General features: G+C 52.9%; 8 protein-coding genes across 8 annotated transcripts; 6 read left to right on the top strand and 2 right to left on the bottom strand.

The window, feature by feature from the left end:
* Window positions 1-15: 15 nt before the first annotated feature.
* On the top strand, window positions 16-1500 carry CONPUDRAFT_122772 (uncharacterized protein). Its single transcript, XM_007769732.1, has 5 exons — window positions 16-170; window positions 230-446; window positions 523-900; window positions 956-1111; window positions 1160-1500. The coding sequence occupies exons 1-5, from the start codon at window positions 115-117 to the stop codon at window positions 1376-1378; spliced, it is 1026 nt and encodes a 341-aa protein (XP_007767922.1). The 5' UTR covers window positions 16-114; the 3' UTR covers window positions 1379-1500.
* Window positions 1501-1844: 344 nt separating this feature from the next.
* CONPUDRAFT_81688 (uncharacterized protein) lies at window positions 1845-3027 on the top strand. Its single transcript, XM_007769395.1, has 6 exons — window positions 1845-2010; window positions 2072-2083; window positions 2168-2478; window positions 2535-2648; window positions 2700-2786; window positions 2837-3027. The coding sequence occupies exons 1-6, from the start codon at window positions 1919-1921 to the stop codon at window positions 2893-2895; spliced, it is 675 nt and encodes a 224-aa protein (XP_007767585.1). The 5' UTR covers window positions 1845-1918; the 3' UTR covers window positions 2896-3027.
* A 745-nt stretch (window positions 3028-3772) lies between these two features.
* CONPUDRAFT_72458 (uncharacterized protein) lies at window positions 3773-5530 on the top strand (the record flags this gene model as incomplete). Its single annotated transcript, XM_007769314.1, has 3 exons — window positions 3773-3801; window positions 3868-3894; window positions 3961-5530. The coding sequence occupies 3 exons, from the start codon at window positions 3773-3775 to the stop codon at window positions 5528-5530; spliced, it is 1626 nt and encodes a 541-aa protein (XP_007767504.1).
* Window positions 5531-6178: 648 nt separating this feature from the next.
* CONPUDRAFT_122767 (uncharacterized protein) lies at window positions 6179-10249 on the top strand. Its single transcript, XM_007769731.1, has 20 exons — window positions 6179-6409; window positions 6465-7079; window positions 7136-7342; window positions 7398-7477; window positions 7536-7659; window positions 7708-7830; window positions 7895-8066; window positions 8120-8179; window positions 8242-8265; window positions 8317-8441; window positions 8498-8651; window positions 8704-8725; window positions 8774-8987; window positions 9044-9313; window positions 9366-9426; window positions 9483-9605; window positions 9659-9753; window positions 9802-9855; window positions 9910-9936; window positions 9993-10249. The coding sequence occupies exons 2-20, from the start codon at window positions 6543-6545 to the stop codon at window positions 10206-10208; spliced, it is 2688 nt and encodes an 895-aa protein (XP_007767921.1). The 5' UTR covers window positions 6179-6409; window positions 6465-6542; the 3' UTR covers window positions 10209-10249.
* A 431-nt stretch (window positions 10250-10680) lies between these two features.
* Window positions 10681-12780, bottom strand: CONPUDRAFT_153034 (FAD/NAD(P)-binding domain-containing protein; the record flags this gene model as incomplete). The annotated part of the gene is made up of 8 exons (XM_007769730.1): window positions 10681-11361; window positions 11437-11498; window positions 11551-11606; window positions 11665-11847; window positions 11912-12053; window positions 12120-12324; window positions 12384-12661; window positions 12720-12780. 8 exons carry the CDS (start codon window positions 12778-12780, stop codon window positions 10681-10683), a joined length of 1668 nt encoding a protein of 555 aa, XP_007767920.1.
* A 1673-nt stretch (window positions 12781-14453) lies between these two features.
* On the top strand, window positions 14454-20409 carry CONPUDRAFT_143634 (uncharacterized protein). Its single transcript, XM_007769729.1, has 7 exons — window positions 14454-14969; window positions 15057-15372; window positions 15420-17893; window positions 17948-18174; window positions 18228-18324; window positions 18385-19038; window positions 19089-20409. Exons 1-7 carry the CDS (start codon window positions 14567-14569, stop codon window positions 19670-19672), a joined length of 4755 nt encoding a protein of 1584 aa, XP_007767919.1. The 5' UTR covers window positions 14454-14566; the 3' UTR covers window positions 19673-20409.
* An 801-nt stretch (window positions 20410-21210) lies between these two features.
* CONPUDRAFT_122763 (transcription elongation factor SPT4) lies at window positions 21211-22124 on the top strand. Its single transcript, XM_007769728.1, has 3 exons — window positions 21211-21356; window positions 21416-21524; window positions 21608-22124. The coding sequence occupies exons 1-3, from the start codon at window positions 21234-21236 to the stop codon at window positions 21727-21729; spliced, it is 354 nt and encodes a 117-aa protein (XP_007767918.1). The 5' UTR covers window positions 21211-21233; the 3' UTR covers window positions 21730-22124.
* Window positions 22125-22233: 109 nt separating this feature from the next.
* On the bottom strand, window positions 22234-24710 carry CONPUDRAFT_55026 (uncharacterized protein; the record flags this gene model as incomplete). Its single annotated transcript, XM_007769245.1, has 7 exons — window positions 22234-22282; window positions 22348-22559; window positions 22616-22850; window positions 22900-22988; window positions 23043-23368; window positions 23428-24553; window positions 24609-24710. 7 exons carry the CDS (start codon window positions 24708-24710, stop codon window positions 22234-22236), a joined length of 2139 nt encoding a protein of 712 aa, XP_007767435.1.
* Between the last annotated feature and the right edge of the window lie 24 nt (window positions 24711-24734).

The raw sequence follows: 24734 nt of genomic DNA, 5'->3' as shown, positions 1-24734 counted from the left end.
CGCAGCTGGGGCATACTAGCGCACACTAACCAGTCCTACAATGACTATAAACGGGACGTGTTCAGCGATGTCTAGAACCGCGCGATAAGAACCGAGCAGTGGAAAAACCCTAGAATGCAAGCTAGGATCATTCGGGAGATAATAGTAACGAGAAGATGTCAGCCTTGTTGGTCAGTAGGCACAATTTGTTTCAGATTTGATAGATCGCTTATGCAAACCACTATAATAGTCGGGTTTCAATACTTGAACCTAATAGTAACAATCAACGATCAACAGCTTATAATTGGTTACGTCCATCAACAAAAAGAAAGCTTGTCCCGCGGTTCACTTTTTTCGCCTCTTTCTTACTCACCCACATTCAACAAACCGCGTTCCCCTCAAGACGCGCCATGGCCACCAAAAAATCTAAGTCTGAGGCATCCGTCCCGGAGCCTGCCAAGGCGGAGGTGCGCGTCGACACGTCCTCCACTCGTCTCCGTCCTCCACCCTAACTCATCAACCTCCTATGTTGCCTCCCTGCAGCTATTGGAGAAGCTCACCCTCTCCTCCGCTCAAATGCGTCGGTACGCGGACATGCAAGACAAGCTCACCGAGATCATCATGGCCCTTCCCCTCGATGATGATACCCTCGCTCAACTCACCACTGCCGCCGATGTCCCCTTTACCAAGCCTCGCAAGCGTAGGGGTGTCATGATCTCCGAGGGCGGCGACGGCCGGAAACGCAAGCGTGAAGTCAAGGAGAAAGACCCTAACGCGCCCAAGCGTCCCGCATCTGCCTACCTCCTCTTCCAAAACCAAGTCCGTTCTAAGTACAAGACTGCCAACCCCAACCTTCCGCAGAGCGACCTCCTCCAGCTTATCAGTCAACAATGGTCCAACATGCCTCAGGAGGAAAAGCAAGTACGTAACAAGAATTAGTCAACCATTTGTTCTTATGTAACCGTTCATTTTCTAGGTTTATCAACGCCAGGCTGAGACTGCCAAGGAGAAGTGGAAGACCGACAAGATAGCTTACGAAGGACAAGACCACACTGTCGAGGCGGAGGCTGCTCCAGATGTGAATGCTTCCCTCAAGCCTGTCAAGGCGAAACCTGTCTCCAAAGCCACGGTGGTGCGTTACACGATCTCAAAAAGCGACTTTCCGCTCAACTTCACTTAGAAGAAGCCAGTCTTAAAGGGTGTTCCCAAATCAGCCCCTGTTGCTCCAACGAGCGAGTCCGACTCCGAAGCTGAGAGCGACTCGTCAGAAGATGTCAAGCAGGCCGCCAAAGCAACCGAAGAGGATGACGAGGAGGAGGAGGATGAAGAGGAGGATGAAGAGGAAGAGGAAGAGGTTCCTCCTCCCCCGGCTAAGAAGCCTAAGTCCCACAAGAAGTAATTATCTCTGCCATGCGACCGACCACTCAACCCAACGTTCCTTGCTCGTTCTTTGAAACCCTCGTACACTCCGCCGTGAAACATATTCATTCACCCTACCTACCTTTGCATTTGACGATTTCCTGTTTTTTTTTTCTTTTTGTTTTCGGTTTTTTGGGCGAACCCTCTACGATATTTCTCAAGTATTTGTAGTTGACGACTTCTGAGTTCAATAATGAGATTCGCCGATGCGTTGCTTTGCTTGTATAATTACGTGCTCGCTTGGTCTTGAGAATGCACCGATGAAAGTATTGAATCATGCACCGCTTGTGAGCCGGATGTATTGCGTTCCAATTAAGTGATAAGTAATGAATGTGATTCGCATTTGGCCAGCTGGCAACTGCAGGCAACGTTTGCTGTGTCAACAAGTTGCTGTGACCAGCCAGTACTGCACCGCCGCAGGAAGCCACGAATCCCGAAATAAAGACCCGGCCCGTTACTATAAAACCTTTAAGGGCACTTACTATTCACATCTCCTCTCCACTAACATCGACTGCATACAATGGCTTCACCTCCACCTTACGGACAACAGCTGCCTCCTAACCCTGATACCAGGCAACTCCCTCCCGGATGGATAGAGCAGTATAACTCGGAGTACGTCGTTGAGATCAGGACACGTAGTCCCTCCAAGATCTAACAAATCCCTCCCACACAGTTACAGACAATGGTAGGTTGCTTGACGACTCTCCGTGGATGCAGAGATCATAGAGTATGTCTGCGACGATACTCATCTCTGCCCCTCTGGATCCAGGTTCTATGTCAATACCCGCGAGAACCCTCCACGCTCATCTTGGGAACATCCCCTGGGCCCAATGCAACAGCAGTTCGCACCTCCCCCTGGTCCTCCTCCCCCGAACCGCGATTACAATCGATCGCCGTACGGGCCTCCGGGAGGTGGCTACGGCGGCGGCTACGGCGGCGGCCCGGGATCCCAAGGTGGATATAACCAAGGCCCTCCTCCTGGCGGCTATGGTGGTGGTTACGGTGGCCCTCCTCCTCCTGGTGGTGGGTATGGCGGCCCTCCCGGTGGAGGATATGGCGGTGGTTATCAAGAGAATAGGGGTAAAAGTTTAAGCGAACTATCCCCCTCAGCCGTTATCTGACATGGACGTTTGCAGGCTATGGCAGCCCGAGCTATGGCGGCCCAAGTCCTCAGCCGCCGCAGACTGTGATCGTTGAAGAGCAACGAAAGAAGAAATCTGGTATGGGCCTTGGAACTGGTCTGCTCGCTGGTGCGTGGTTTGTCTACGTCTTCATATAGACAGGCGCTTATTTCTTCTTAGGTGGTGCTGGTCTGGTTGGAGGTGCCTTACTCATGGATGCCTTTGAGGATCACAACGAAGATGAGAGAGAAGAAGGCTACGATCAAGGTAATTCTTATTTTTAGACATTTTGGTGTTTTATATTGAGCGTATCGTAGGTTTCGATGCCGGAGAAGACTATGGCGATAATAATGACTTTGGCGGTGGAGACTGGTAAATGCCCATTATTCTGCGAAGCGATTGCACGTTTTCCTTGCTTTCGACTTAAAGTTCAGCGTGGCTTGTACTCTATGAGATTTATTACAACGGTATATAACCTTTTGGATATCAAATGTTGATCTTATTTCCCTTGCAATGCCCGAGTTGAATATCACCCGTGAAACAACAAAAAATGGTAGTGCGACTAGGTGCTTGGTTACTTGGTTTTCCTTGGGCTTCTGATGAACTAATCTCCTCTGCAGCCGTTTTACACGTGCCACTGCGCTCTTTTGGCGTTGGGTACAACCTGATGAACCATGGTTTATAAGCTGCGGTCTTGTGCGAAGCACGGCATTTTAGACCGTGGATGAGAAACAATTGGCCTGCAATAAACGTATCTTGCTAGCTGGCGCTTTTGAACTGTCCTTGACTCGTACGTGTAGAAGCTGTTTGAGTATTGTGAGCCCAGGTTAGCCCAGGTTTATGTAAGAAGGATGTGTAGTCACTTAACGCCTCGGCAAAGAGCGTTTCGAGGTTGTAACGCGCCCCCAAGGGCTGTCCAAACCTAGTCTCCCTTAGGCAGACCCTATATCAGAAGACAGTCGTTCTTGAAATAGTCCAAGCCGACTCCAGGCACGTAGATCATGAGCGCCTATTCTGACGGCGGGACCTTTGCCGCCCTTTCATCAGAACAATGGCCCTGCAAACCCGACAACAACCCCCGTATATGCGCGCTGTTTCTAAAGTCTCATCTCCGCAGCGACTCACAGCGACGCGCTCCACAGCATAATAACTGTATCTGAACGTTTAGTTGCTAGTACTTTCCTTCCACTTAGCAGGACCACTTCATTCGTCTATTTAGAGCTAGCGCAGCGTGGTCAGTTGCACCCCCAAACATGCAGCATAATATCAGCTACGGTCAGAGGTGAGCAACGTTCCTTGGTGTTTCCAGCCTTTTGTCTTTTGATCTGGAACGTTAACAATCTCGTAGTACAAGTCCCGGTCCTATGATGGACAGGTGAGCACACGAATAGCCCCTTCCCTTCGAGATCGGATCCCAACATATTATCGTCTGCGTTCGCAGAGCATCCACTTCACCAAGCACTACAGACCCCAATCGCTCCCAAGCCTTCATCGACAGCATCAATGCTCACCCAAGCACGCGTCTGCGGCATACCATTGAGCGCTCCAACATTAATGGCCCTCCTTCATCTTCGAATGCTCCGCCCCCGCCTCCCGTAAGATTCAGTGTCCCGCATGCCGAGGTGCCAGGACAATCGTACGCACAGAGGCTGTATGCCAGTGCTTTCTCCAAAAACAATCAGGCCCATCCCCACCCTCATCCCGTACACTCCAAGTCGGCGCCGGTGTCTGAGCCTCCAACGACTAACTGGGGCTACGTGAAAGAGGATGTTTCAATGTACCCGACGTATCGACCTGAGGAATCGATAAATGTATCGATGTACAAGGGTGGAATACAGTCTGGATATTCTGCACTACCCGCCTCGTCGTCATCGTCGAGACAAAGTGGACTCAACACATCTCGTGGACCATCGCATACATATCCCATGTTTCAGCGGTCCCCTTCTCCGTCGGTGCCTCCGCCTCCGCCTCCGCCTGTTGCGACTTCAATTTCGTTTGGTAACGGCGAACATTTATCTCGCCCCCTTGCCTCATCATTCGTGTCGCAAGCATCTACCGCGGGGTCGCCTCCTGCTTCGCGCCCACCAAGCACGAATTACCCTCACTCTAATCCAGATGCGGGTCCCAGATGGCTGAGCTCTGCATCGTCTTGGGGTGCTCAAGCCCCGTATCCTGTACATTCAGGCGGCTCACCACCTCCGCCTGCACTTCCGCCTATTGTTCTCGCCCCTGACATGAGGCAGGCAAGCCCTACTCCTCCGCCTGCACCCCCCATCCATCTTGTACCCGATTCTCCGTATACTGTATCCCCGCCTACGACTTTCTCTTCTTTACCCCCTGAGGCACGGAGAACCACAGCCTCGTCGCCCATGTCAACGCCTGCTCCGCTTCCACCTGCAGAATTCAATAGGTCCCGGTCGCCTCCAGCGTCTAATGCTCATGCATCGCCGCAGCTAGCGGGTGCTAGGACGCTGCCATTTGTCCCGCCTTATGACACGGGGCCTGCTAGCCATACGCTTGCCCATGTGCAGCCTTCTGCTTCCCAACCTACAACATTGGCCGCTGAACCAGAGCGAACGCCTATACCCCAAGTGCCTGCCGCCAGCGTTCCTCAGGCACCGACTTTTGGAAGTCAGGGTCCGAGCGGAGGACTGACCACGGGTGCAGATCCACTTGTCTCAGCAACACAGCCAGGGGACAACAATGCCTTGTCGCTTTCTGAACTAGGGCCTGCGCTCGATGCGGTCTCTGATGGCCAGGACGACATGTTTGAGTATGAGGAGTATGAAGTCGAGGAAGAGGTCCCGGTATACTCACTATACGACGAGGCGCCGCCTCCGCCGTCGTTTGATGAGGTGCACCCGGGTCCTGGACTACGGCCTCGGACGACGACGGTCAGGAGGACGATCAGGAGAACCGTTCGCCGCCGCAGGGATGGTGGCACATCGGGTCCAACTGGTGGACACCCCCCTCCAGTGCCGCCGTTGCCGTCGAGTGATGCTGCTCTTTGAGTTCGAATACTGTGCATGGCCTGTTACCATATAGCTTCATCTGTTTTCCCCGTGCTACATACCTGATCTATACGATATACCTGTAAATTGAAGTCGGTCGGCAGCTTACAACGCCTCTCATATGCATGAGCGCTGCAAATTGTTCATAGCGTTAGTTATTTATCCTATTTGGCGTGCGCAACTAACGACGTTTCGCTATTACTTCCTGTGAGACTTCAAGCAATCCTCCATCGTTCCGTATATTCCTGTAAAGAAAGGTCGGCGCAAGCACTGAGGCCCGAGTAAGTACTGGGGGAACACAGGCCATGTTTAGCAGGTAGGTTGAGTCACAGTCAAATTGGAAATCAATAAAGAAGCTGTCGATGCGGCCAGTGCCGAAGCGCGATTGTGGCAATGAATGAGTCAGCTAATTGGAAAGTATCCAAATAAGGAGCGTGGGCGCGTACCGCGTCTCTTTTTCGCGTCCTGGGGACCATTGAAACTCAGACAAGGCCTCTTTTTCATCCTATCATCCCCGGCCCACCCCCATAGACCATGGTGCAGACCAGGAGACGCGCTCAACGCGCCGCGGTGACACCCACGACGGCTACAGACACACCGGCTTCCACCGTTTCGCCGCTCTTTAGCAATGAGAACTCGGTTCAGCCCGAAACCCCTGACACGTCTGTTGTCGCCGACGAAGAGCCCCCAGTGAAAGCCACTCGTCAGTCGAGAAAGCGTCCGGCTCCGGAAACAGAAGAGGAAGAAGCGGAGGACATCAAGACTACCTCAAGGCGGACTTCGCAGAGGAAGAAACGCGTGGTTACTAGGCAGTCTTTCTACATTGAGGTACCCAACAAGACACAAGCGTCCTCAGCGAGGTCCAAGTGCACTGGCAAGGTGAAACTCGGTGTGTTTCTGTATTAAGGAAAAGCTCGTTAACCCGAGATAGCAGCCCGTTACCGCCGTTCCTAAGACCAAAGGCAAGGGCAAAGCTGCTCCCGAGGTCAAAGAGGACGATGACGTGGAGTACATGTCTGAGTCCGAGCTTGAGTATGATGAGTCTGCGGACAGTGGTTCTGCCTTTGAAGCTTCTGAAGATGAGGGATCTGAAGGTCATGATTCGGAGGAAGACGAGGCACTGATCCTCCAGGCCACTATCGAGCTGTCGAACCAAACGGCCCGGCGCGATGCACAGGAACGGGCCGGCATGGGCTCGTCGTCAAAAGTAGTTTCTGTACCAAGTGCCGCTGTGACTGTTCGCGCGGCCCGCGCCGAAAGGCGTCTCGCCAAAGGCCGGAAGAATAAACGCAAGGTCTACGATAGCGACGAGGACGACTTTGAGATTCTCGAGGAGGATATTTCTGAACTTTCTGCCCTTGAGTCGTCAGATGAGGAAGAAGAGCCCTTGTCTAAGGGCAAAGGCAAGGGGAAGGGGAAGAAAAAGACGTCCAAGTTTGCCAGGAACCTCCTGGACCCGAACTCGGCGGAACGCCACCGTTCTCATCGAAAGGTCCTCCAGGCCGAGAAAAATGAGATGTACCGGATATATGGACGCAGACCTACAGTAGTGAGTGTTCCTTACAACGATGACATGAAGGTGGCTGATGAGACGCTCTTCTATAGGCTCAAAGAAACGAATATTATCTCAGAAAGAACCATCCTGAGCTGCGGGATGTGTGGGGTGATCTAGAAGCAACCATCCCCGTCATCGTTCCCGAGCCTGCAGAACAGCCTGCAGGATTGAAGGTTACTCTCCTCCCATTCCAGCTGGAAAGTCTTACCTGGATGCGGAAGCAAGAGACAGGGCCATGGCACGGTGGGATGTTGGCAGTAAGCCAAGTAGGCAGTTATTGAAGTTGACTCCGTGCTGACCGTTGACCTCTAGGACGAGATGGGTATGGGCAAGACCATTCAGATGATCTCGCTCTTCGTGTCCGATTTGAAGAGACCGAATCTTGTCGTAGCGTAAGCCCATTGCCGTCCCGACTTCATGATCTTGATGTCCTAATCTTCAAACTCGTAGTCCAACTGTTGCCCTCATGCAGTGGAGGAACGAGATTGCTGCCCATACTGAGGGCATGAATGTCCTCGTGTGGTATGGTTCCACTCGCATGACAGACCCCAAAGAGCTAAAGAAATACGATGTCGTAAGTTGCTTCCTGATGTAGAGCTATTCGCCTGCTAACCCTCGCAAGGTCCTCACGACGTACGCTGTCTTGGAAAGCGTTTTCAGAAAGCAACAGAGTGGTTTCAAACGCAAGGGCATGATTGTCAAAGAGCGTTCGCCGCTTCATTCGATGAAGTGGAACCGGATCATTGTAAGTATAGCTCGCGCTTAAGCTCACTGAGACCATGGAGGTGTTAACCAACATATAACATCAGCTTGATGAAGCACATAACATTAAAGAGCGTGCCACAAACACCGCAAAGGCAACCTTCGAGCTCGATAGTAACTATAAATGGTGTCTCTCTGGCACGCCACTGCAGAACCGTGTCGGGGAACTGTACAGTTTAATCCGCTTCTTGGGTGGTGACCCCTTTTCATACTATTTCTGTAAGTCTGCACTCCAAAGGTGGCGACCCCACGTTGACGGTTTATTATTTTAGGCAAGAGGTGTGACTGCAAGTCTTTACACTGGAAGTTCTCTGATAGGAAGAACTGTGACGGTATGTAACCAACTGTCGTTAATATGTTTTATCAAGCCTTGAGTAATAATGTGTCTTCGTAGAGTGTGGGCATAGTCCTATGCAGCATGTGAGTTTCACTATGTGTGTGCCAACTGGATACATATTGACTATCGTGCAGACCTGTTTCTGGAATAATGAGATATTGACGCCCATCCAAAAGAACGGTCTCGCGGGTCCAGGTAGACATGCCTTTAAGAAGCTGAGGGTCCTCCTCGATCGTGTCATGCTTCGCCGGACGAAGGTAGGGTTGGCTCTGGCTTTTTATGGCGAGTTATCAAGTCATAAATGTTCTGCTAGGTCCAACGTGCGGACGACCTGGGATTACCCCCACGGATCGTTGTTGTCAAACGTGACTACTTCAGCCCCGAGGAAAAGGAACTGTATCTTTCTCTGTTTTCTGACGCCACGCGTCAGTTCAGCACCTATGTTGACTCCGGAACTGTCCTAAACAGTGCGTTATTCATGCTCATTGCAGACTTTCTCAGACGTTGATAGACCGCCAGACTACTCCAACATTTTCAGCTTGTAACTACAGCGGCATCTCAAACCGATCAATTACTGACATGACATTAGGATCACTCGCATGAGACAAATGGCCTGTCATCCTGATCTTGTACTTCGTAGCAAGACCAACGGTGCTAAGTTCCTCGCAGCTGATGAGCCAGGCGAAGCTACCGTTTGCAGGCTCTGCAATGATGTCGCGGAAGATGCTATCCAGGCCAAGTGTCGGCATATCTTCGACCGCGAGTGTATTCGCCAGTACCTTGAGGCAGCTGCCGAAATCTCTGTATGTGTCATTCTGTCAGAAACCACTCCTCGATCTAATTAAGTTTTCACTCGTAGCCTGATTGTCCTGTTTGTCACGTACCGTTGACAATCGACCTTGAGGCTCCCGCACTAGAACTAGACGCGGAGGTGCAGACTAGTACCAGGCAGGGTATCCTCGGCCGCCTCGACCTCGACAAATGGCGTTCGTCTACGAAGATTGAAGCGTTGGTCGAAGAGTTATCCAACTTGCGTCTACAGGATCACACTACCAAGAGCATCGTATTCAGCCAGTTCGTCAACTTCTTGGACCTCATTTCGTTCAGACTGCAGAAGGCTGGATTCAAGGTAGAGTTTCCGCAATGTCAAATGGTCCATGAAAACTCACAAGGATACTTAGATCTGTCGTCTAGAGGGCACCATGAGCCCTCAGGCACGCGATGCGACTATTCAGCACTTTAGTCAGTCATTGGGCTACTTTAATCGGCTATTGCATGTGATCTGATGTCTCGCGCAGTGAACAACACGGAAGTAACGGTGTTCCTTGTCAGCTTAAAAGCTGGTGGTGTGGCCCTCAACCTGACTGAGGCATCTCGCATCTATCTTATGGACAGTTGGTGGAACCCGGCTGTTGAGTTTCGTGAGTGCAAAGCATTTTCAAGACTGTCGGCATCATAGCTCATCGTATCGCAGAGGCCATGGATCGTATCCATCGACTTGGACAACACCGGCCTGTCAAGGCTTATAAGCTGGTTGTAGAAGACAGCATTGAAAGTCGTATTATCCAGGTAAGCATCTTTTGCACCGTGTCGGGGGCTATGCTGACCTCAAATCAGCTTCAAGAGAAGAAGTCGGCCATGGTGGATGCCACTCTGTCGACTGATGATTCTGTGAGGTGCACCGCAATGCTAACATGAGTTGCGCTGACTGTTTTATTTTTGCAGGCCATGGGTCGCTTGACGCCAGAAGACGTGAGTCGCTTTCATTTCCCCACCTCCATACTGTGCTGACAGCGCTTCCCTCTAGTTGGGTTTCTTGTTCCGATTGTGATGGCTCCATCGCATATTGGTACCTGATACCTACTCAGCTGCTGATCCTCGCTTGCTCTCATCCTTCACATCCCCGAATCACGAGGTTCGAGTTGCATATTCAACGACCAACGTCCAAATGCTATGATATCTACTACGCCCCACATCATATTGTACACCTTTCTGTCATATCTCGATTCAACTTCCTGTATTAACCCCTTCATCACATTATTCTTCAAATAAATATTGACATGACTCCGGCTGCGTCTTAATGAACGTCCGGGCCCAGCTTATGTGTAAGTACCAACAATCCATTAATCGAACACTTGAAATATATCTTATGAGCGCCTGCGCATTGGCGCTGCCTGCACTCTGGCATATGACCATGCCTGAAACCTCAGGGCATCCTTTATTGCGCTTGTCAATCAAAGAATTCCTACAAGATCATTGGCCGCTGAAGTCTGGAGCGAACGAACAAGGGGAACGCGTTCCTCAAGTGCATGAAACCAAGAGTACAAATCGGGGGACCAATGGATATGTTAGTGAAAGTTTATGCAACACATTTCTCAACTCTCTCGTTTTGAACCTCGAGAATAAATCATAAGTCTTCGAACACAAGTAATCTTTTCACATTAGTGTGGTTGCAATGCAGCATCCCCCAAGCGTAGGTCCTACTCATTATCCAGATCACTCGAAGATCTTCGTGAAATATTTGTGAGCCCCTTCCTTATCGCGTACTAGACCACCAATCCATCCGTCTGGGCGAACGATCGCGACGCGGGTCTTATCGTTCTCGGCCTGGTACCCTGAGTATGCGATGCCTTCGCTATCCTGCACGATGAGCGCGTCGCTGTTAAGAGTAACCCCAGCATCAAGCTGTGACGAGCCGGGAAGGATGACGATGTAGCGAATCAAGTCTGCGCTTCTTGCCGTGCGCGCTGCCAAAATGTCGCGGGCATCTTCCACAGAGAGCGCGAAGACGAGGACGGTGTGGTGGGTCATGTGGAACAGGTCGAACAGGCGGTGCGTGTTGCCTGCGTCATCGATGAGGCCACCAGCTTCGGGCGCGCGGTCTCCGGCGGCTAAGACGACAGCTTGGATTTCTTTGGGATCACCGTAAGCAGGGATGGGAGGGAGGGAGCCTAAAGGATGTATCTCGTCCAGGACGATGTCACTTTGGCGGTAATTGACGCCCAGCATGCGCAGCGACTCCGGACGCGGTGACCACGTCGCGTCCGAGCCGAAGGTGTCGGCGTCCAGGATGGTGGTTGTCAGATTCAACATCTCGGCGACGAGGGGGAGGCGTTCTGCGGAATACGTAGCGAGCAGAGATGGACCCGCCCCACCTTTCATAACGAGCGAGATCTTCTACGCGATGTTAATCTATAGGAGATTAAAGATGACGCCCAAGGGCCAGACAAAAGGCGAAGGGAGGGGACTTACAGCATCGCTTATGCCCGTGTTCAACCCTTGTCCACCTGCAGGCGAGTGCACATGGGCTGCATCTAAAGTACAGTGTGTGAGACGAGTGTGTATTGAATGCATAGAAACACGTACCTCCGGCCAAGAAAGCTCGTTGAGAACCGAAGTTGTTTGCCATGCGAATATTCGGTCTGAACAAGGGATGTTCGCTCTCACACTTCGAATGGGATGAGTCAAAGATGAGCTAACCTCCATTCACTGGAGCAGATAAGACTCGTAAAGTGGATCTTCATCGGCAAGGCAGACGCAATTTCTTCAAACAATGACTCTTTGCTACTGAGCAATTTATGGATGTCAACCTCTGGTCCCATGATCTGAAACTGGTAGCCGTCGTTCTCCTCGGCAACTTCAGCACAGTGCCTGAGCATAACTCTGTAAAAATTCCAAATAAATGTTAGGGCTACATGATAAATGGTTAGAATGCAAGCCAGCATACAGCTTCTTATTGCTATCTCCGAAACGGTGCCAGTAACGTTTGTCGAAGCCCTCTGCTGTCATGCGAACGTCTCCAGTGACCAAACGATTTTCTTCTCTCGTCTCGCCTAAGAAAGTCGCACCAAGCTGCTTGCGGGAGACACCTTACATCCAACATGTTCCTTAGTCTCCAGGGTGAGATATACGAGTCAGACAGGGAGAAACCATACCTCTACCTCCGTCTGCGCCGGTAAGATAGCTGGCGCGGAACGTCTCCTCCGAACCGTCCCGCCTGAATGCGTGCACAATGACGCATTCAGGAGTCTGCTCGAAGGAGCGAATGTCATATCCCAGCTCAACCTTGTAGCCGAGTCTTGCCAAGGCAGCTCGCAGGAACTTTTCAATGCCATTCTGCCCCAAGAGTCTTGGATTTATCTGAGAGTCAGAGTATTGTAGATTCTGTAAGCTCATGGGCGTGAGGAAGCTGTTCATACGTAGGGAATGTGCGGAGTAGACTCCAATGGAGGTATCACAGCCCATGTCTTGACAGCGTCCATCTTATCGTACGAGTGCCTCTGTATCTGCATCGTTTCAATCGAAGCGTTGAGCATGTCAGACATGCCGAGTTGATGCAAAAGCTCCTGCGTGCGGGGCTGGATGCCCGGGCCACGAGAGCCGGGATGGAACGACGTCTCTTTGTCGACGTGCGGAGCGGAATTCCATTCTGGGCAATCACTAGAGCTGCAGTGAGGTCTGTTGGCCCTACGCCTATCTGTGTGAGAGAAAGACGGGTCAACTGCGAGAGGTGGAACAGAGGCAACAGTGTAAACTAACGATGAGGACAGGGGGATCGGAGGGGGTGGTGGGAGTAGAAGTGGAGGTAATGGTCATGCTTGGTTGGTTACTGGGCGAAGGAAGGGGCCAAAGTGAGCTAAACAGCGAACTTGGCCTCTGGTAGTGTTTTATACCGACGCATCGCTGCCGAGGACGGTACGATCTGGTGCGGTATATGCCAGCGTAAATAATTTGGAGCGTTGTCGCAACAAGATCGGACCACCGATGTCGGTCTATGTCGGTTCCTTGGCTAAGCTGGATGACTGCCCCGGCCTTGATCAGGACACGCATCAACGCGGGTCCGCTCGCGTCTAATGCTTTGAACGTAGTAGACGGGTCCGGTCGATCGGTGGCGGCTTGACAGAATGATAACAAGTTGTAACGTCTGCTCAAAATCGCGGACACCAATCGGACGTCACCAGGCATGCACCGCGCCACGACGAGACGTCGACTCGTGGGGGATCATCGCGCTTGGATCCCAGGCACAAAGCGTATTGGAAGACCTCAATTGTACTGCAACCTAAAATGTCATAAGCATGCGGCTCGCTGACAGAGATGATACTCGCCCTTGCATGTCCTCGCCTCTCTTTCAACGGATAACTTTCGTATCGGAACTTAGTTCTTCTCTACGATGGCACTCAAGGCACTCAAAGTAATGAGCTCAAGTCGCTTGTCAAATGTTGCCTCGTACTGTGGCGACATTGTGTAGTTTTGCCCGGCAAGGTCTACGAGGAAATCCTGAGGAATGCTAGAGAAGGGTCCCCTTGTTCTTCTCGTTGGAAATATTCCCAAAAGATTATCGACGACGAAGCAGCTGCCAGGGAGGAAGGTCTAGAGAGGCAGGGGTGTGCGATGTTTTCTCAAAAGTCTGTGATTAAATTAAGCACCTGATAGGATACGGTGAAATGCCATCATTGACTTCATGGCATGCGCAATGCTACTTCGATATATGCTGCCTGCCGAGACCCTGTGAGTATACCGAGGCGTGGTGAGGGACACCATACGTCGTGTACTTGGAATGGCACGTTGGTCTGTGCAGAGCTGTCAAATTAACAATTGTAGGAGGAAAGTCATATGGCCGTCACAGTAGGCATCGTAGTAGAAACCTAGTCTGCAGCCGATTTACACGTGTCGCTGCGCTCTTTTGACGTTGTGTGAGCCGTAGAAACTGTGCAGTTCGTTCGCCAAACCCCTTCTGTTAATCTCTGCGCATGAGTAAGACGTCAGTGTTTCAAGATGGCCCCTCTTTCAACTCTCCGTAATCATTCGTCAGAGGTGCCGCGTGCCAGTTAGGGTGACATGATTGACATGCTAGAATGCATCTCTAGGAGTGCCGAAACCACGGTGAGTTCATCTGAGTTCGTTGTTAAGGCTTGGGAGCAAGGTAGATGTCGGGACAATGAAACAGAAGCATTAAAGCTACATGCGGTAAGTTCAGCGGAGGTAAAGCAACTTTGTTGTTCCATGTGCGTGTGATCATGCATAGGTTACAGTCCGAGAGAGCATGGGTTTTGTTTACAATCCAAATTACCATGGTCGTTTTTTAAATAGCAGAGAAATTGTCATTGAGTAGTGTGATCATTTACTAAATGGTTGAAGTGCTTTGGATGGCCAGGTGGCCGAGGAAGTTATAAATGGGTGAATTGTAGAAGCGGCTTTGAAGCTCGAGCCAATATTAATATTATTGTGTGATCGGTCAGTGCGGGTGACGCTACTTTCTTTCACCGTCGGGCTCGCCTCTGCTCGTTTCTGCTCACCGGTCGAGTGCTTGTCCTCTCTCGTCTATGAGCTCCTTGTCAACTCTTTATCTTTCTCGAGGGGACACCAGCTGCAGCCACCTCGTATGGCCTCCAGGCAGCCCACCGCAACTAGCCCCCTCCGCCCACAGGCCACTAGTACTACTCACAGCCAGGTCAACCCTCACTTCGCAGGATTGCCTCCTCAACTTGCCCCTTCTGATAAGCTGCTCTCCTCTGTGGTCAATCTCCCTTCCGATCCCTCCATAGTCTATGCGACTTTCTTCCCCACTGGCTTTCTCGCCTTGCCCCAGTACGATGTTCTTGAACACGCGCGCAGGAAACTTGTGGCACGGAACCAGTCCAGTTCACCCTCCTTATGGGACTCGCTTCTGCCTAGCGTATACATCTCACAAGACTCCTCTCTATATGTTTTTTCGATTGTTTCTTCTGATCATACAGAAGCAGTCAAGTCATCCATTGAGGCTCTAGAACTCGACGGTCTCGCTGGTAAGTGCTCGTCCGTACATTCTAATCCCGCGCTGGCCCACACTTCCTCCCGACCCGACCACGTCCGACTGAATGCTCCTCCCGCAGTTTCGGACGTCCTTTCCTTCAAGCCCGACGATCTGTATCCGTGCTCAGCCGAATGTTCAGACCGCGCAGCGCCGTGCCCGAACTGCATATCCGGTTCCGGTTCACCGAATTCAACCGCCCCCTTACTACCCCGCAAGCCCCTCCGAATAGTCTATTCACATTTTTTAGATGCTGTTCGTAGCCGCCTTATTGATGATCTGGCTAACACATCAGTTCCCGGAACCATCATTCAACGGTGTAAGAATGGGTTTCTCCTTGGATCTATCCCTTCAACGTATGAATGGGCCGACGACTGGCAGGATACGACTCGGACCCGGTCAGTTTGCCCCCGGACGTATCTCAATCAATGCTGATTTTCTGTAGATCGATGCTCCTTGTACAACTCGACCTCCATCTAGCTCGCACCCGGTTGGAGATACATTTTAGGCTCAAACCCACATATTTTCTCCCGCTTCATCTCACACTTCCCTTGTCAGCTGGCTCTCCAATCATACTACTTCCGTACGCGACACCCGCATTCTTCTTGACTACATATGCTGGGCCGACGTCTGCAATCACTAAGCTTTTTGAGCAAGCTCTCGCCGGGCTTGGCACCGGCGAGTGGAAGCCGCACCCGCACAGTTCGGCCAAAGGCAAGCATCACCGAGTCGACGATGCAGATAGGCAACCGATGTACATCATCGCCTGGCTTGCAGTCCAGAACAAGCAGGGCGAGGACAAGGGCATGACCATCATCTGGCCCAGACGTCTTTGCCTTGGCTACCACCCCTCTGCGTCAAGTGGACACGCTCGAAAGACGCTCCCCTATATCCCCGAGCTTCCTCCTCAGTTGCAGCCGTCTCCGCCCCCGCCAGCACCACCGACAGTTACATTTGCATCTACACAGGACGGCGTATTTCCTGTGTCCCCAGACACACGCTCAACTCAGATCAGTCGACCATTGACTCGTCGGTTAGCTCGATTTCCGTCCAACGAATATGTACAAGCCTTCCGGTCGTTGACTGTTTCCAAATCTCCCCCTCTTGATCAAATTGCTGTTGATGCAGGCGGATATGTTGAGTCTGTCGCGAAAGAGCGCGAAAAGGAACGTGAACGCATCCGCAAAGAGCGAGAAAATGCGCAAGCGTCCAACTCGCCACGGATGGTCGCGACTCCGTCTTCTACCACGAATGCACAGACTCCGGGAGCGTCTGCACCTTCAACGACGCCGACCGTACCGACTTCAACTGTTACACCCTCAGTGCCAGTGACGCCACAGTCATCTTCAGATGCTACCATTCAGAATCCTTTGCCGACACCATTCAGCTCCTTTTATCCGACCCCCCCTCACTCTCATGGTGTACATCCTTCAAGTGCTGACTCTCAGACACCTGCTGCCGAGCCGCCTTCTGACCCTCCACCGTCACATAGCGTTCCTCAACCCCCACCAGCACCTACCCCGCAAGAAGCTGACACTGCCACAGATGAAGACCCGTACGCATCAGCATGGGGGTCTTCTTCTAATGACTACCTCGGCATGGGCATGGGTGATGATGGGTTTGATATGGGCATGCCTGCGCTTTCTGGGCGCTCTACTAATAATCGACGCGATGTCTTCGCCATGGATCTCGATGACGGATTTGAGAACTTCGACATCACAGATGATGACTTTAGTTTCTTTGACAGTAAGACCGCCGCGCCTCCACCGCCTTTGGTGCCTCCAGCCATCCACACTCAAGATGATATCGTAGGCCTCACGCCCACGACGGGTCCCGCTCCCTTTAATCTCTCACCTCCTGGTTTTGCTGAGCCTAATCTAATGGCCGGACTCCCGTCGTCTGATCCTGGGCAACTAAGTGCATTCCCTTGGAATCGCGGCGGACTCGCTAGCGGCTTTGAGCCCAAACCTCTGGATACAACATCGTTACTACCTCTCTCGCCAATGACAAGCACATCCCACTCAGCACCTGCCACTCCAAAGGTGCAGCTCAACGCTGAAGCACGGCGCGCTCTGCTTGCCCCTCCCGGCCTCTTTGACCCCATTCCGTTTGCCCCGAGCCACCGTGCCATCGACTCTAAGTACGTCCAAGGCAAATTCGCCTTGCCCAGCCCGCCCGATGAGGAAGATCGCACGCAGCCGATACCTATCCTCCAAGCGGCAGGATCTACCCCGCCTGAGTTGTCCGCGTGGAAGACGCGTTACTCCGCCGCCACGGACCCGCGTGTTGCGGTCCTGCGCAAGCTCATCGGCGTCAAACGGCGCCTCTTTACCCAGGGCTTGCGTGGCGCCAAGATGCCACCAACATGGATGCAGGAGCACATAGACTGGACCGACGCTACATCGCCGACCGATGATTCTGCAACCGCCGTGTCTGACGGCGACGACACCTCTGATGACGATGTTGAAGATGACGACGAGGATACTGCCGCGCCGTCGCGCGCCTCCACCCCGCCGCCATCTTACCTCCCACTGGGGCCGACCTTACTGCATACGCAGTTCTACCATGCCCACCTGCTGCCTATAAGTAACGTACTGCGGCCGCCTGGTTCTGCGATCGAGCCCATGAACATAACGCCAATGGCGACAGCCTCGGTACCTACACCGGTCTCGCCATCCGCCGCGATCGGTGCTGCATCGGAGAAGTCCAAGTCACTGGAGGCGGCTGGGTATATGCTCGCCAGGGAGGTGGTTGAGAACTGTGTATGGGCAAACGCATGGCGGGCGCACAACTTGTTCTCCTCATCCACTAAGCAAGGCATGGATATTTGGCAGACGGACGTGTCTTCGTTAACTAGACACGTGTCAAAAGCGATAGACATGGAGGGCCCTTTGGACTTGCAGACGTACCTTCGGCCTCGTGAGTTGAAATGTGTACTACTCCTTGTGTGTCGCGCTTATATCACGTTTTCAGATTCTGGTAGTCGATACGATCCACTCAAGCCTCCAATGCTCATTGGCTCAAAGTCCGGTCAGATCATCGAAGTGCTGCCAACAGCTATACGTTTCTGGGAGAAGCTTGGTCTTGCTCCTCGAAGTGGCGCCAAGGATGTGACTGCCTACGTTCTTTTTGAGGGGGAGGATTCTCAGCAGCTGCAGCAGGCTGAGACATGGATACAACAAGTCACAGCGGTGTACAAGGTTTGGTGCGAATTACTTACTTCGCGTTCATGTGACTCATAATCGACTGTTAGGCAAAACAGCTTGGGAATCATGCTATTGGATCATCACCGTTATGCGTGAAGGCAGGAGCATACGCTCTACATTTTGAAAGCCTTCGCAAGTCACTCGGTACGATCTCTTTTGTCTATTACGCTGTGTGCATCAAACTCATTGTAAGGCTATCTACAGTGAACTTCATAGCAAGCATACCAGACCCCAATCTTGACCTCGTCTTTTACATCGCTCTTCCCAACGCTGCCATGTCGCTTGGCTCTCCCCTTATGAGACAGGTCTTATCCGCGCTTCGACGCGCTCAGAAGACCTATTCGGAGGCACGCATCCTCTTTCATCTTGTCCCGGAAAACTTCATTTGGTCCTCCGAGACGTCCGTGCACCATGCCATCGACATGCAAAACCTGTGTTACTCGGTCTACCGTCGCGTCCTCCACCCCGTTGATCGTTATATGTCCCGGCGGCTGTACGAAACCGGCGAGCGAAGCCGTGCGTATCTCCAGAAGCAACCATTTGCACTCGCTCCGCCGGCGCGCCCCACGCTGCAGTTCACTCAGGAGTCCTCCGTGCAGACACTCGACGTGCTAGAGCGGCACAGCCTGCTCCATATAGGTTACCGTATCTCAAGGTGCGGGAGATGGCTTTTGGTCGCCGCCGTCGATCAGCGAGGGGAGGCGTACGACATGGGCGCTTGGCTTATCCAGGACGAAACGGAGACATTTATTGTCGAGAAGGTCTGGGCTTTTGGTCTGCAGTTTGCACGAACGGCCAACGTCGAGTGGAGAATGGTCTTTGCGCATCTAGGTTCAATGAGCGCAACGCTACTTGATGGTAAGTACAATAAAACGGGAACTGTTTCACTTAGCTTACGAGTTTCCCAGCCTGGAAGGCCCAGCTGAAAACATGTGTTTCAGCCACGGGCGATCTCTTACCCTTCCATGTCTCCTTGCTTGCAGTCAAACAAGAGCGCCACTTCCCCCTTCTCGTTAAGCAGCAGAGTCCAATGAAGCAAGCATTTCCACCACGCAAGGACACCAAGACTGTATACCTCGATGCCTCAGGCTTTGTCTTTGCCTTATACCCCTCCATCCGCATTCCCGTCCCTGCACCAGCATGTCCAACAACAGAGCTACCCAACTGCGCGTTCATCCCAGAACTTGACCAACCCACAATAACCGATACCCTCGGTATTCTCCCCCTTTCAATGAGCGTTCTCGTCCGGACATCGTTCGACTCGCCCATGTCATCTGCACTCTACATCCACCTCCTATACGCCTCTAAATCTGTGCATTCTTCTCTGCTCATCTCTGACGATACGACGCACAAAGACATCACCCAGAATTACCATGACCTCGCGGTGCTCAGCTCTTCGCTCCTTCAGCTACACGCGAACCCTCTTTTGCCCATGCACCTCGCCATGGTTGAGACGATGGATGACGCGCTGCGGCAAGGAGATGTCTCGTGAACAATGGTCGGGTTCAGCCACCTCATTGCGCTACTACCGTTTGCATCTCAGCCTCAGTCTCTTGCATCCCGCTGCCTCCTGTGTCTGCTAACTATTAGACGTCCATACGTTCCTCACTCAGCACATCTCTCGGTCCATCTGCAATCTTAATTTTCGTCGTCGTTTTCCTTGTATTACTACATAGTATATTTCTTTTGAATTGTTCCGTTGTTGCTTTGGTCTCATCGACGTTGTCTTTGTCTTTGTCAAGATCGCACGGCACCGTGCATTAATTCCATACCATGTACCATCCACTATACGTGCATACATCATCACAACGGTAAAGAGTATCCCCACCGCTACTGCATCTTCTTCTCCTGGGCGTTGTATCGCTGGGGTGCCTCGAGCCTGAGGGACGACTGGATGCTCGAGAGTGCAGTCACACCGAGCATGATGATAGGGATGAAGACGAACAGCACAATGCCAAGGATGAGGATGAGTGCGGGGGTGAAGAGCTGGTATTTCTTGAAGATGCCGCCCTCGGGCTGGGTCGCGTTGATGGGGGCTTGCAGTGGCCAAGTACTAGTGACCTCGGCAATCTCGAAGCCGTCCTCATTCTCGAACGCGTCCGACAGGTCGTAGTCATCTTCATCGTCGAACTGGCGGGTCCGGAGAATGGGTGCGGAGCCAGAGAAGATAACGAGGTGCTTGGGGAACCGGGCGGCGATATTGTCGAGGACTGCGGCGAGCATCGACTCTACACATATCAATCATTCACAAATGTTTGAGTATATGCGGAATTGCACAACATAACAAACAGGCGAGACGCACCAGTCTGAGCGACAGACGACTTCCTCGAGCTCATGCTACCCTCCAACGGCGACAGGCCCATGTACACGACGTGCTTTCCCTGCCCAAACGCACTCTCGTCTGCCGACGACATGTGGACGAGCTGCGAGCCGCAGCTGCTTGCTATCGACTCCGTGACGTCCCGCATAGACAGCTTGGCATCTCGCTTCACATACGGGAGCTGGCACGACGACGGAGCGGACGTAACGAATGTCGATAGCGCAGCCGAGGGCTCGAGCTTGCGGAGGTCTGAGCTGTGCAGCTATGTACGGGCACTCCGGTCAGCATCTCGTTCGGGATCAGAGCAAGGCAGCAGCAGAGACGTACGCCAGGCTGATCGACAAGCACAATAGCGTCGTACGTGCAGAGCTCCGGGGACGAGAGGATGTCATGTATGGGCGACTTGGTCACGGATTGGCCAGACAGCTCGTCGAGCAGGGCCGAGCTGCGATACATCGTAATGAGCGCATTGTCAGTAGCATGCAGAATCCTATACGCACCTGTACGACGACCAGGCCACGAACGGGGACGAGTCCTTGAAGGCGCAGACAGAGACGGCTGGGAGGAGGGCGAGCAGCGCGACGGCGTTGCGGGCCAACATGATGGATCGGGTTAGGCTATTATTCCCCTCATTTTTCGGCGCGTCATGTTTGCAAAAATAAATAATACCAGAAATATGCTATAGCCTGTCCTGTCTTTGGCCACTACTCTACTCTATCCCGCACCTCGAGCCATGTCCGTCATCCCCTCCCAAGCAAAGTCGAAGCAACTACGAGCATGCCTGCTGTGCTCCATCGTCCAGCACCCAATGGACTTCCGCAAGAATGGCTGTCCAAACTGTGAAGAACTCATGCAAGTAAGCTACATACACTGCACCTAATCACGACGCCCTCCCGAACCAACAATTTCTCTCAGATGAAAGGCTCGCCAGACCGCATCAACATCTGCACCACGACCTACTTTGACGGTATCATCGCCGTCATAGACCCCGAGTCCAGCTGGGTCGCCCGCTGGCAGCGCACATGTGCGTACCGCCTCCGCCACCTTCCCTATCCTCGCCTCTCTTCAGAAGTAGCCCACCGCTGACACAATCTCAACTCCTATCAGCCAAGTACGTCCGTGGAATGTACGCCGTGCGCGTCAAGGGGCGCGTCCCAGAGGACATCGAGACAGAGCTCGAAAATCGCGGCATCAAGTACCGCCCACGAGACCAAACGGACCAGGACTAGGCCATGACCGATTTCGCTTCGCTCGACGTTTCATGTCCCTCTTCTCGTACCATTGAGCTATCCTGCTATGCAAAACCATCCGCCCTTGGTCCTAGGCACCCCTCGGCTACGCCCATGATCGCGTTGGCATACTTTGCGCCCGCGTTATAGACAACGGGCGATAACAGGCCCGCTAACGTAATACAACTTTGGCCTCAAGCTCGAGTACTACAGATTTGGTCACATCATTACAACATACGTGGTATTCAGCAGAAATTAGCTAGCTACAGTATGCACATTCATCATACTATGCTACATGCTCGCATTAGTCGCGGTTCATTACGCGAGAAAGAGAGCTTCCGATTAAACCATGTAAAATACGTGCATCACAACAAGAAAGATCAGACAAAGGACAGCGCACCATCCAATTACGAGTGTCTACATCACAAATGGTATTCCAGACGAGAAGATTCTAAGGAGCTGCTTGACCCCCGAAAAGGTATAGGCGAGGTATATCGTCGGGGCTCACAGCAGCTCGTGTAACACTTGGTCGTAACGGTGGGGCATATGGGCTCTGTCGCGATGTCGCAAATAAGAACCAGACCAGGCTAGAGAGAGGACAGAGCAGAGCCAACGCACCCAAGCATGTTTCTAGAGAAGACGATTTGCGAGAATACCTTGCTCACGTCCAGCACCTCAAAGAGCCTGAGCTTGTTCGGTACTTCTGACGCAGATGACAGCTGGTGCGAAGGATGGAGGTCGCTGTCTCTCACGGCCCAGAGCACGCGGCCAGCAGGGAACAGGTCCGCCACTTGCATGTTCACTTCCAGCGTCTTCCGGATAGCCAGGAACTGCGTGCACCTGTATTAGTAGCTGTGACGCTGCCAATGCTCTGACCATGACTGACCCATTGTGGATCTTCCGACGTGCCCATCCCAGCAGACCACTGACGAGCTCGCTGAGTGACGGCGGCATAGCCCTCTGTGCCACCTGTCCGCTCCTGCGCTTCACATAGCCACGAGGCGGCATTCCGGATATCACAGACAGACCCGAGGGATAGACGAGAGACGATGTCGTCTGACCATACAAACGAGACGACCATCTTCGACGCCAGGCGGCTGAGCGCTGCATCGCCGATGCATCTACATAACCATCGGCGAGCGTTCCAAGCACATGAATGGATGTACTTACGGAGGCGCGACGCCGTAAACCGACAGAGGGACATTGGGTGGAAGACCACTCGACGCAACCGTCAAGCAGGTATGGGGATCTGCCCACATCTTCCCCAATGTCAGCACACATCCAAGCGTTTAGATACAAAGAACGTAGCTTACCAGACCCAATAGTGTAGCAACCCCGGCACCGAGGCTATGCCCACTGAGGAGGAGTTCATAGTCCGGATTTCGCTCCAACGCCTCCTTCACAGCCAGCTGAACGGGCTTACCAACGTCACCCATGACACGCGCCATCCTGAGCATCCCACCGTGGACCATATACCGAGAGCATTCTGAAGTGAACGACTGGATAGAAGGCTGTCTGCGGGTAGTCTTTCTTCCGAATGAGGCAAACGAAGTCGACTCCTCCATTGGGCTCGACGCAGGCTCAAACTCTACGGGATCGCAAGTTAGATCGACCGCAAGCTCATTGAGTGACATGGTTCCTGCATGGGTCGGTGGCAATTAGAAACAATGCATACTACCGGTCGACGACAAAACATACCCCGCAAAATCAACACGACCTGTCGGCGATCGTGATCCGCCAGAACCCAAAAGCGCGGCATCTGACGTTCAATCCCAATCACCGCGGTCGAACGGATCCGCTGCTGCACACCATCGGATGTCTGCTGGGTCCCGTGGCCAAGGACCGAATTCTCAAAGATCGCCTGATCATGCTTCCCCATCAAAACGTCCCACCAGGAGAACTCTGGGGCATCCGGCACACGGCCGGACGGATCGTCGCCCGCGGCCTCCGCTTCTGCAGCCTCGACGGCGCTCTCAAGCTGCGCCTCTTCCCTCACCTTCTCGCTGCGGTTCGGCGAGCCCGGCTTCAGTGGAGACGTGAACATCGGCGACACGCCGAAGAACAGCAAGCTTGCGCCGCCGTACCCGGCGAGGACCATCTTAGAGAGCCTCCTCAGGTTCGCCTTCACCTCGGACATGGGCTTCTGCGGGGGCTCGATCCGAGAACCCCGCATGCTTCCTCTCAAAGATCCGATGGAAGCAATAGACAGCCCGCCAATGGAGAGTGCACTGGAGGACCGCTGGCGGGTGCGGGGCGTGCGCGGGGCCTCGCCAATGTCGGCGGCGATGAGCTGCCCACGGTTTCCGGGGAAGATGACGTCGGAGGTGACGCGCACGCGGGAGGGGACGCGCCTGAGCGGTGGATGGGTGGATGGGTCCTCCTCCTTGATCTCGCGGAGGTGCTTGAACCAGCGCTTCTCCTGCCACTCCTGGGTGACACCCTGGAGGGCGACCCATGCGACGAGGGCGCGTGCCACGTCGGTGAGGGGGTATCGTTTGTCTGGCATGGAGAGGGCACTGGAGGGACTGTCCCATTCTCGCTTTACTAAATTAATGAAGGATGCAAGGGAGAAGGAGGCCTCGCTGCTGCCTGGGAATATGACGGAGAGGACGTCGATGGAGCTGTGAGCAGCACGGAGAGAGGCGGTGGTGATATATTCTCCGAGGAATATAGGTGCAAGGGATATCGTTTCTGCAAAAGTGAGGGCTACTGAGACGGCGCTCTCGACTACGGGAGTGATCGTGTGGCCACCAAAAACAGCATGGTCGACGGCGGCGGCGGCGGCGCCTGCTGTGTTCGAAGCAAAGCTACGAGCATAGGAGAACTGGAGAAATGGGGGGCCAATCAGAATTGAGAATAACAAGTTCGGTGGAACATACACCGAGCTTTGTGCTGCACTTTGCGGCGGAGAAGACAATGGAGGACATGGCAGAGGCAACATCGACGCTGCGTCTTCCAAAACGTTCGAGGTCGTAAGCCATCATGTGGGGAATCTAGAATTAGAG

This window comes from Coniophora puteana, assembly GCF_000271625.1.
Source record: "Coniophora puteana RWD-64-598 SS2 unplaced genomic scaffold CONPUscaffold_5, whole genome shotgun sequence".
Lineage (NCBI taxonomy): Eukaryota > Fungi > Basidiomycota > Agaricomycetes > Boletales > Coniophoraceae > Coniophora > Coniophora puteana.
Note: the sequence above shows the minus strand (reverse complement) of the source record. Positions and strands in the feature narration are given on the sequence as shown.